At 38.5% G+C, this 12,427-nt stretch overlaps 1 protein-coding gene across 5 annotated transcripts in view; it reads right to left on the reverse strand.

The window, feature by feature from the left end:
* Positions 1–12,427, reverse strand: part of GLS (glutaminase) — a 64,776-nt gene that overhangs the window by 21,305 nt on the left and 31,044 nt on the right. For all 5 annotated transcript variants that reach the window (XM_054723271.1, XM_054723275.1, XM_054723273.1 and 2 more), the window contains 7 exons: positions 11,832–11,864; positions 11,686–11,744; positions 6,671–6,737; positions 5,802–5,852; positions 4,007–4,183; positions 2,017–2,148; positions 984–1,076 (listed from right to left, as the gene is read on the reverse strand). In XM_054723271.1, coding sequence (XP_054579246.1) covers positions 984–1,076; positions 2,017–2,148; positions 4,007–4,183; positions 5,802–5,852; positions 6,671–6,737; positions 11,686–11,744; positions 11,832–11,864 — 612 coding nt within the window. The remainder of the gene's footprint in view (positions 1–983; positions 1,077–2,016; positions 2,149–4,006; positions 4,184–5,801; positions 5,853–6,670; positions 6,738–11,685; positions 11,745–11,831; positions 11,865–12,427) is intronic.

Genomic DNA, 12,427 nt, shown 5'->3' on the forward strand with positions numbered 1-12,427 from the left:
CTATAAAATGGTATTTTTCAGTGAATGTTATTAAAATCTGCTCACATTTTCACCCACCACCATTTGATGTTAGCTCCATGTTGCTCATGTTGACTCTCATGGGAGTTTCTACTGGGTTGGCTCTGCATAATTTTCCTATTATTGTAAGTGACTTTGATTGGAACTAATGACATGAAAATTTACTTCGTTTATGCATTAAAATATTTTCTTTCTACCTATAAGTGCTTCATATGAGCTTCAAGTCTAATTAGGTAATTCTATCACATACATTTTCCATAGGGTTGTAAAGGAATTTAATTAAAACTCAAAACAAGTTCCTTAGTTCAGTGAACAACAATGAAAACAAAACATATCTTGTTCCTGAAATATAAGTCCTGACTCCTAATACTAACTCTACACAACTAGTGTGTGTGTGGGACATGAAGCCAAGCACACTAATAAGAAAATGGTACTTACGAGTACCAGGGACACTGCATTAAACACTTCATGTAGAAAAATATTTCAACAAATAGTGGGTCATAAAACTTATGAGGCTTTGTTGGTGTCTCACTAATACTATAATACCATACATAATCCCTTTCCATTTACATATCCATCCACGTCAAAGTAAACTTCATTCCAAGACTATAGAATTCTAGACAAGTATTAAGAGTAAAAACAGGCTTTCTTTTTACAGCATGTACAGCTTTCTAATGTGTCTTAACAGAATCAATTCTTTAAAATATTGCTTAAAATAGGAAAAAATGGGAGAGGAAACCCTGCTGTTGGGCTAACCAGTTTCAATTTAAATAAATAAATTACTTAGTATCTATGAAGTACTGGTCTAGGATAAAAATGTGAACAACTTGTTTTACACTCATTTGCGATCAGTATAGATATGAGGCCATTGCCAATTAAACTGATTTTTATTTAAACTGGTGAATCTCATTTTCTCTCTCTTAAAAAAAATATTGCATAACAATCGAAATAAGAATTTAGCTTACCCTTTGATCTCCACCTTCTCTTCGAGGATCAAGTTTTTTTGCAAAGTGTCTCAAATTATCATAGTTATGGAAATTACACAGAGAAACAAGATCCTGTAAATAAACAGAGTCAGGTATAAGAAATTAGCTATTCATTGGCAACTGTTTCTTCATAACTGAATAAATTATACGATGCAGCCCCATTTAACTACTATCTCATACAAAGCACTTATGCATGTTGCTAAAGCAACACGACCCATCAGGAAGAGGACTGGAACCTAAAGAAGAAGATATGGATACACGTTTTGAGATCACTGCTTACTAGCATGATCTTAGGACTCAGAAACTCAAATTGTTTACCTTTCATTTCCTATAAAGTGAGCATTATACTAACAGGGCATATGAAAGAATTCTTTCAAATAACCATAAAATGAAACACCACAAAAATACAAATAAATATTCTGATTACAGTCTATTATAACCTGCAAGCAATCTAGTGTCATTCTCTAATTTTTATAGAAAATAAAAAACTGAAGATAAATCAGATAATTAATAAAGTGGAGAAAAAATGAAGACTCTGGGAAGTAATAAATGTAAATAAGCCAGAAGCTAAAGTATTAGCAAGAGTTGGGTCACAACATAAAATTCTGATCTAGGCAAGAAGTGTGATAATTTTAAATTGTAGTGCTGGTTTCCTCAAAAACAAACAAATAAACAACAACAAAAAAAACTTTTATGGATGAAGTTTTTCAACCATGTAAGATTAAAGATGATACAATGAACTATAATAATCTTAATTTATATTGCATTTCAAATTACTCCTCCAAGTTAGTATATTTTACTGAGCTTTTGGAAACCAAAAAGTAATTACAATCATAAATATGAAAACACAAGCATCAAACAAGGAATTTTCTGTGAGGATGTTTCTATGAGAGCCCTCTATGAGTAGAGTGCCAACAACCAATAAACTATGAAAATGAGTAAAAAAAAAAAAAATAGTCATTGGATGGCTCATGTTATATGATCGTTATTTTCGTTGAGAAAGCATGCTTACGTGACAGAAGTGAATTCCCTTAACACTGTTGCCCATCTTGTCCAGAGGGGGAGACCAGCACATCATGCCCATGACGTTGGGGACGACTAAAAGAATGCCCCCAGCAACTCCAGATTTTGCAGGAAGACCAACCTGAAAATAATTGGAAAAGAAAAAGAAACATTTATGTTAACGTTTTAAAATAAGACAAGTTATTATGTCCAACAATAGCATAAATGGCTTAAAAGTCATGGCATATTTATTCCTATACAGAATTCCAACTTTAAAAATGTTGAGGGTATTTACTAACATGCTTATAATATGGTAAATGAAAGAGAGATATATACAACAGTTGGGATGTATTTAAATATAGAAAAATTTTGAAAGATATTCTAATTCCTAGGCTTATATTTTTATTTTATTCTTTGTGCCTATATTTTCTAATTGTTTTTATTATAAACATGTATTGCTTTTAAGTACAAAAAATGATTTTCAACAAATATTTTGACTAGAAAATAATGAGAACTTGTATCTTCTTAAAAGATTCTCTGAAAAAAAAAAGATTCTCTGTGGTATAATGTCAGAGACATTTTGAGGAATAGAGATAAGGTGGTAATTCAAGTTAATTCTCTTCAAGACATTTACCTTTACATTATGCAAAACTTGATAATAATTATGATAAAAGACAAAGTTAATACCATCAGGACAGTGTTCTTTAATGGCTTACTAACATTCAAACAATGAGCTCCTCCTGCTACAAGTAATCCTATCTAATAAAAGAGTAATATGCAAATTAACTGTCACTCAACGACAAAATGGCGGCCCCCATAGCCACAAGATGCCCAGGCCTGTCCACCAGAGCAGCGAGGCTGGATTCACCTCTGGAGGGGGCGGATCCAGCCTCCCCGCTCCACCGCTGCTGCAGTGTCTGGGCCCGTCAGCCCCGCCGGGGTTCGCGGGGACCAAGCAGCGAGGCTGGATCCGCCCCCAGACACAGCAGACAGAGCCCAGACAGCAGGGCTTGTGGGCTTCCTTAGCGCGGTGGCAGCGGGGAAGTCCCCAGACACAGCAGACAGAGCCCGGACAGCAGGGCTTGGGAGCTTTCTTAGTGCGGTGGTGTCAGCGAAGCCCCCAGGCCTGGCAGACAGAGCACACTGCAGGGCATTGGGGCTTCCTTCGCATGGCGCATGGCGGCGGCAGGCAGAGAGCGGACATCAGGGCATAGGGACTTCATCTCCATGGCTGCAGCGAAACCTCCAGGCCCCGCAGAGAGCAGAGAACCACAGGGAGTGGGCCTAAGCCATCTGTAGGACATCCCCTGAGAGCTCCTGGATTGTAGAGGGTGCAGTTTGGGCTGAGGGACCCCTGTGCACGAATTTCGTGCACCAGGCCTCTAGTCTTGTATAAAATTAAACTAAACAAACAAACAAAAATCACCTGAATGGGATCTACCGACTCACAAGGAATACAGGGACAGTGAAGGCATCAGCCAAATCTAAACTGTGAGAAACTATACAGGATAAATGACCCAGTTTTTTCAACCCAAAATAACAAGAAAAAAGAGAGAAGGCAGCGTGGAAGACTATAGATTAAAGAAAAATAAAGGGGATACAACCAATCATAATTGTAAGGCACTATTTGCAGCCCAAATCAAAGAGAAAAATAATAATTTATAAGACAGTCCAGATGACTGAACAGTGATTAAATATTTTTATGATATTAAAGATTAAGTTCTTTAAAACTTAAGTAGTCTATACTAACCTTGTATATTGGGGATGCCTTAAAAGAAGTGATGAGGTTCTATAAATAAAACTTCAGGTTCTAAAGAACATCTGGTAGACTGCTTACTAGTAACTCTATTCCTTACCAATTCTGTAACAAATTAACCTTGAAAACAAGCCTCTCTTAAAAATTAATGTACAATTTGAGAAGCAAAGTTCAAACTGCCATTTTAAAAGAACTAGTCCAGACTAGTTTCTTGACAGAAAATTAAGATTAAATAATAACTTACATGGAAAGCAAACTGCCCCGAGAAGTCATACATGCCACAGGAATGCATCAAGCTCAGTGTGTTTCGAACGGCTTCTGGGCTCAGTACTCGTTCACCAGTAATTGGGCAGAAGCCGCCATTAGCCAGTGTTGCAGCCATCACACTAGCCGATTCACACGTTACCTCAATGGAGCATAACTAAGAGGAAGCAAAAAACGAATTCTGAAAAATCTAGGTTCACATTATTTTTAGTATTGCATTTGACTTCTAAGATAATCTATTTTATCTGGCATTTCATATAGATCTGAAATGATCCCAAAGGGGTCATTTTAATATAGCTTGACATTCTCAAGATTTTAATTTGGACAAAGTTCTAGCCCCTTTAAGGTTATTCTGATTTCCCCAGTTATTCAGTCTTTTAATGGCAGAACTAGGCTAGGAAGAGCCATGCCCTAAGCACTAGTATTTGTAATTGCTCCATGTGATGTTCAGAACTGCTTAGGATTTAATGCTTCTGTAAGATACACAAACATAATTATTAACTCAACAGGAAAAAAGGAGCCATGACATAGTTTTTAGATAAAGCAGAATAATAGGTACATCTGTATGAGAAATCCCCGCTTTAGAGAAAAAATGCTTAACTGCCTGACGTTTCGCCTATAACAAAGCTCAGCATCCCCATATGGCAACATGCAAAGGACTCAGTGAAGAAGAATCTAAGACAGTCTAGCCTGCATACATGTGTGCCTAAAGCAAAGTGCTTCCTTTTAACCATCAACTAACATTCAAACATTTATTTACTATTGACCCTGGGTGCTGGATATACTATAATGAATGTAGAAAAGCAAAGCCCAGTTACAATGTAGAGTAAATTTTTTGTAGTTAAATATAATCAAACTAATGGGAAAAGTTTACCATACCAAACCCAAATGTACCCATAAAACTAAAACAATAAATATGGTCTATTTTATTTTTCATTAACAGCAAACAAAACGGGGGAAAGAGGGCCTGGGGAAGAGAAAGAAAAAAACTGAGTTCTCCACTTAGAAACCTCTCACTCACACCTCAAGATCTACATGCAAGAGGCGCAAAAAGAGTAATTACTTAGTGACTGGAAGCCACTTTTTTACTGACTTTCACTTTTGCCTATTTCTATTAAAGCCTCTTCCCAATTCCCCCAAAACTACAGAATCTAGTTACTACAACACTGACAAAGGTTGATGTAATCATGAAAGCCTTTCTAAAATACATGAAATTTAAATTCTAACAGCCATTTCTTAATTTATACTTAGTATTAATTGGAGTTGTGTGTCCTAAGGCAATACACTCCTAATATGAGCTGACAGCATGGGGGGAGGGATGTCCAGGAAGACTATCTTTAATGGAGTCTATACCACAACAGATGATGAGTCTGAAGCGAGTGGAGCTTGCTATTCTAACTTAAAAAGAAAACCCACTATGTGACCGCAGAAACGAAATGAGAAACTGCCACCATGAACCCTCCGTTAACTCCTCCAAACAAAATGTAGAAGCTAAGAAAACAGGGTTCCATTTTTAACAAGAAGTCATCAATTGTTTCTGACACCTCTTAAATAAGAATGTATTTACAGAAGTGAATTTTCCCTATTACACCCCGAGTCATGACTTTGTAGGAGATACACACACGAGAGTGTCTTTCATGAGTATATTGTTACGAATGTCAATGGGAAATGTATTTTCTCTTGGCTCCAAGGCAAGATTTCAGATATATCTATATTGTGCAAAACGATATACCCATTTATTTGTATACACAATTCATATATTTAAAGTAAATTACCTGGAAATAGAAGTCTAATATACCAACCATGTCTGTGCCTTCTGGAAAACACTGGAAAAAAATAGAAAGGCAATTAAAAACATATAAACACAGGGGGGGAAATGCAGATATTAAGATTAAATTTTAAAAATGTACAATGATGTTTTATTTTAATTGAAAACAAAATAGCACATTACCTATAAAAGGGTATAAACATGAAATCACAAAGAACAATAAAACAAAATTATATCACGTATAGACTTCTAGATTCTAATTTAACTGAAAAATATAAACTGATTCATAATTCATAAGCCAAGTTACTGGACGAGCCACTTAAAATTTTAAAAATCAAGTGTAATCAACAATAGTCAGGCATTTAAGTAAATGGGTGAATCCTTACACAAAATTTGCATTAACATAACTAGTCAAATATTTGAATACTGCCAGATACAAACCAAATTTTTTTTTTTAAAGGAACAAAATGAATTTTAATGGACATGTGCTTAAGCATGCCAACAGACAACACACCACTAGAGACAAACATCAAAAGCAAATCATAGTGCTATGACCAAACAGTGGGTACACGTGATCACACCCTTCCCCCGCCCCCGTTGCTTCGCTTTAGCGATTAGTCCACAGTGCTTTAGTGGCTGATACACCTGAGATACTTGAATCAGAAGGTGAACACAAATACAACGTGACAACTAAGATACAAATCAATTTAATAACATGAACACTTTGATAGCATAACTCAAGGCTATTTTGTAAAAACTTCTGAATCTTAAATAGTAAGTAATTGTTTAAAATCGACTGTTGAGTTCTTAGCATGTATCTTCATACATTTTATTAAGTAAAAGAATAACTTGAAATAGAACAAAAAAGTTAAAAACCTTTTTTTCTTTTAAGTAATATCCTATTGCAAAATTTCGATCTCCACTTTCTCTTTCAGACTGAAACCTAGAAGAAAAAAATAACATTTGCTTTATTTCTGTAAAAGTATGGTTCCGCAGCTTAATTTGTATACGCAAGTGCAGTATAAAGAACATGGACCTCATGGTCAAGATGCTGGGTCTGTCCCAGTTCTGTGTATAGGCTTGCTAGCTATGTGGCCTTCGGCAAGTCATTTCAGTGACACCTCCTATCTTAAATTTCTCAACTGTAAAAAGGTTAAAATGAGCTAGGCCCTTTCTAATCCTCATATTTTTTGAATAAAGAAGCTAATTACCAAATATTCCACCACTAAAATATACTAAAAAATGCAGAATTTTCTAGCTCCCTCGAAAGTACAATAAACAGTCAATTCCAACTAAGGGAACACATGGAAATTACACTGAGGGGGAGGGGAGACATGGAATGGGCCTTACAGCATTCACGGGATTACGGATTTCAGGTGGCAGCCCAGGCAGCAGCACGAACCAAGTTATAAAGGTATAAAATACAGCATTTCACTGAAACACAGCAAATATTCTGCCGTATCTGGGGAATGGGATTTATGGAGAAGAGTGGAGAAACATCAAACTAACAACGGAGGAGAGAACCAAGATGGCGGTGTGGGGAAATGCCTGTACTCCCACAACCACATCAACATTACAACTAAACTGCAGAACCACCATCATCCAGGGAGAGAAGTCAAGAAGAAAGCGCACTGACACTGGTAGGTGTGGAGACGCAGAATGGGCTGGTCCAGCACCCGTGTGGGCTGCGCTTCTGTACTCGGGAGGGAGACAGCCTCCGTGGAGGCCACTGGGAGGACCAAGGGGTCCCAAGCCCACACCACAAGCCCAGCCCAGGGCCCCAGAGCTGGGGAAGGGTGTCCCTAAGGGCAATAAGAACTACAGGCTGGTTCAAAGGCTGGCACCCTGAACTGAACTACATACAAGCTCCCGCTTGCTCTGAGCTCCAGTGCCGGGCGAGACTCTGGGGGACCCAGACACATATGGGGAGAAACTTGACTGTCTGCATCGGGGCAGGAACATGAGGGTGGCTATCTTCCAGGCGGAGATGCCTCCCCGATTGCAGGGCTGACTGCCAGACATTTCTGTTTGCTCTGCCCTGGTGATTCCCTGAGACCCCACCCCACCCATTTTACAACCCCACAGCTTTTGCATATGAATGGCCTGTCCTTGCTCAGGCTACAAAGCTGCAGCTGGGAAAGGGAGCCACAAACCTATCAAAAGGCCCAAGACCCAGCACAAGTATCAGCCTGCCTTGCTTCACAGCTGGGCCTCATCTGGGCACTTCCAAACCCCATACAAAGAGGAGGAATCTGCATATCTCTCTGTAGCTCCTGCTAGGTGGCCCCAGGCAGTGGTTGACTTTACACCTCTGGAGACCCAAGAGCCAGTGTACCCAGTGGTCAGTGTCAGACCATACCAGATTACAACTTTTACATCTATAAGCGACACACTCAAGGGGCAGATTCAGTGAGCACCAAAGCCCCACTGCAGCAAGTCCTGCTCCATAGGGGTATCGCCTGCACAGCAGCTCACCCATTGTAGTTGCAGCTGGTCCTCACAGCCAATTGGCCTGGAGGTCAATTCCTCCCAGTGACACCAACAGCAATCAGGGCTCAACTACAACAAGACTGTGCACACAGCCCACAAAGGGGTGCACCTAGAGTGTCCACATCAGATGACTGGGGAGGCTGAGCCACTGGGCCCTATAGGACACCTACTATACAAGGCCACTCGATCAACTCAAGGAGACAGCAGCTCTATCCAATACACAGAAACAAACACAGGGAAGCAGCCAAAATGCAGAGACAAAGAAACATGTCACAAATGAAAGAAATCAAACTACTGGATACAGAGTTCAAAACCACGTTGTAAGGTTACTCAAGAATCTTCTAGAAACCTCCAAGGGACTTAGTGAGACTTTCAAGGATCTTTGTGAGAATGCCAAGAAGATGGAAAAGGACCAGTCAGAAATTAAGCATACACTGACTGAAATAAAGAATAATATACAGGAATTCAACAGTAGACTACAGCAGTGCTTGGCAAACTCATTAGTCAACAGAGCCAAATATCAACAGTACAACGATTGAAATTTCTTTTGAGAGCCGAAAACCGACTTCTGTGCATGGGCCATGAAGTTTCCATCACACTGTACGTGTGCGCCCACACGTGTTATTTTGTGGAAGAGCCACACTCAAGGGGCCAAAGAGCCGCATGTGGCTCGCGAGCTGCAGTTTGCCGACCACTGGACTAGAGGATCCCAAGAAACAAATCAATGATTTGAAATATGAGGAAGCAAAAAACACCCAACCAGAAGAGCAAAACGAAAAAATAATCCAAAAATATTAAGATAGTGTAAGCAGCCTCTGGGACAACTTCAAGCTTACCAACATCCGAATTATGGGGTGCCAGAAGAAGAGAGAGAGAGAAAGATATTGAAAACCTATATAAAGAAGTAATGACAGAAAACTTCCCCTACTTGGTGAAAGAAATAGACTTACAAGTCCAGGAAGCATACAGAACCCCAAACAAGAGGCATCCAAAGAGGACCACACCAAGACACATCATAATTAAAATGCCAAGAGCAAAAGACAAAGAGAGAATCTTAAAAGCAGCAAGAGGAAAACAGTTAGTTACCTACAAGGGAGTGCCCATTCGACTGTCGGCTGATTTCTCAACAGAAACTATGCAGGCCAGACGGGAGTGGCAAGAAATATTCAAAGTGATGAATAGCAAGAACCTACAACCAAGATCACTCTACCCAGCAAAGCAAGAAAAGGCTAAAGAAGTTCATCACCACCAAACCAGGATTATATGAAATGCTGAAGGGTATTCTTTAAGAAGAGGAAGAAGGTAAAGATAAAAAATATGAACAAAGTAGCAACAAATACATATCTATCAACAATTGAATCTAAAAAATCAAATGAATAAAAAATATGAACAAAATAAACTGGTGAATGGAATAGAATCAGGGCCATGGAAATGGAACAGACTAACGATTCTCAGAGGGAAGGGGGTGTGGGGAAAGAGATTAGACAAAGAACTTATATATGCATGTATGCATTACCTATGGACACAGACAATAGGTGGCAAGGGCCTGGGTGGAGGGGAACTATGGGGGTGAAACCTCTGAAATAATCTCAACAATAAAGATTAATTTTTAAAAAAAACTTAACAAAGGAGACTAGGACCAAATTATCAAGACTGATAAATGCTAAGAAATGTAATAGCTCTTGAATGCCAACAAAATGAAAGCTTAAAGGCTTTCAAACAAGCTACCTTGTTAACTCTACATTTTAGAAGGCTGGCTCTGACATCAGTTTGGGAAAGGGGGAAAAGAAAGGATGAGTGATGTTATTAGGTGACTACTGTAATGAGAGGTACAGGAAGCCCAAATTGAGGTAGTGATGATAGACCTGGAAGGAAAGGTATGACCAAAAATGAGAGCAGTTGTGCAAATCTTCAGACTTGATAGGAACAAAGAGAAATAGTGTGAATTCACTCTACCCAGGTCTTAAGGAAGGCAGAGTCTAATGGTGACAATGGGGCAAAGACAAGATATAGAAATAGTTCAATGAAATATGAGAGCACAGAAGGATGAGATGAAATTAATAAAAAGCTTCCTGGGAAAGTTACTTAAGCTGATGAATAAAAGTTGGTAAGGCGGACAACCTGAAAATGTTTGCCCTCTGAAACATACAAACCATCACCTAATTAGAACTCCTGCTAAAAGTATTTAAACTTCATCTAATCACAAGGAAACAACCAGACCTATAAAAAACGGAATATCCACTACAGCCCATGGGCTAGTTCCAACTTGCTTCTTGTTTTTATAAAGAAGGTTTATTTATACGGCTACTTTCCTATTCAGAGTAGAACTAAGTAGTTGTAACAGAGACTACTAGTCTAAAATATTTACTACCTGGTCCTCCACAGAAAAAGTTAGGTAATTCCTGCACGAGAAAGCAAGTGATTGGCACATTAAAAAAAAAAGAAAAAGCCATTTAATAAAATTTTTAAAAGCAAGAGCCTGAGGCAGGTAGACTGTTTTACTTTTAAAAGACAAGAGACCATAATTAGTTCCTTGGTTAGTTTATGGCATTTAGAGGACATTTATATATTAACTAGAAGACTGGTGCTGGCCCGGTAACCCCTAACTGCCCCCCCTTTCCAGCCTGGTCACCCCCAACTGCCCTCCCTTGCAGGCCTGGTCCCCCCAACTGCCCTCCCCTGCAGGCGTGGTCCCTCCCAACTTGCCTTCCCCTGCTGACCTGATCTCCCCCAACTGCCTTCCTCTGCTGGCCCAAATGCCCACAACTGCCCTCCCCTGCAGGCCACCTTGTGGCATGGCCATCTTGTGTCCACATGGGGGCAGCCATCTTGTGTGTTGGGGTGACGGTCAATTTGCATATTACTCTTTTATTAGATAGGCTATCACATGTTAATGTCAAGTGTCGATGGTACTATAGTTATGTAGGAAAATGCCCTTATTCCTAGGATACACAGGCGAAGTTATTTAAAAGTGAAGTGTCGTGATGTTTCAAACAGTTCAGAATAAAAGCCACCCACATAAATGTACATTTACATATCTATATATATATAAAAGGCTAATATGCAAAGTGTTTCCTTGGTAGTTCAATCACTCACTATGACATGCGCTGACCACCAGAGGGTGGCACGGAATAAAGGAAGGCCCCAGCCAGCAGGCAGACATCCCCCGGAGGGGTCCCAGATTGTGAGAGGGTGCAGAAGGGCTGAGGAACCAACCTCCACCCAGACCCCCACGTGCAGGAATTTCATGCACCAAGCCACTAGTATGTATGTGTGTGTGTGTGTGTGTGTGTGTGTGTGTGTGTGTATACACATATATTTTTTACTAAGGAGAGAGGTTGATAAAAAGCATGTAAGAGGAATGGCCCATTATAAAATCCTAAGTCATAAAGCAGACTCACGTTGCATTACTGAATCCAACATATTCATTACCAGCCATCTTATTCAAAAACTGCATCACCTATAAACCAAAATTTAAAAATATCAGTATCAAAAAACAAACATATAAAGAATGTAGTATGAAAACTAAATTCTATATTGCACTTACATAGTCAAATTTTTCAGCATTATTCACTCCTTGCTACAAAGAAATGAGACATGAAAACATTAGTGAAGGTACCACCACAATTTAAGTTTTAAATGAATATAATATAAAAATTTCAAACTATCCTAAAATTAATATACTGTGCATTAGTACTTTTAAATCTAGGAAATGCTTCTAAAATAACCTAATATTTACATAAATTATATACATATTTTTTCATTAATACCCATATGTTGAAAATTATCTGAGTTACAAAGGGAATGCTTTATTTTAAGTATAACTTTACCCAACCCAAAGTTATAGAATTTTAAATACAAGTTACTCCAAATCCCATATCTTTCATGACAACAGATAATCTGCTAGACAATGTTAATTTCATATTTTTAAAAAACTTAAAATAAAGTTTCACCCTTAGAGAAAAAGTAAGTATGGTTTTAAATTAAGAACAATCTACTTATATTTTTAAAATAACCTTAAAACAATATATAAGAGTTAGAAAAATGAGTTACGTTGCAAAATTAATATTTTAATTCTAGTATATGCAAACATTCTGGATAGATTCTACTAGTGTAGAGAAAGCTCTACTTTTAATATCTCAC

The sequence above is a fragment of the Eptesicus fuscus genome, chromosome 11 (assembly GCF_027574615.1).
Source record: "Eptesicus fuscus isolate TK198812 chromosome 11, DD_ASM_mEF_20220401, whole genome shotgun sequence".
Lineage (NCBI taxonomy): Eukaryota > Metazoa > Chordata > Mammalia > Chiroptera > Vespertilionidae > Eptesicus > Eptesicus fuscus.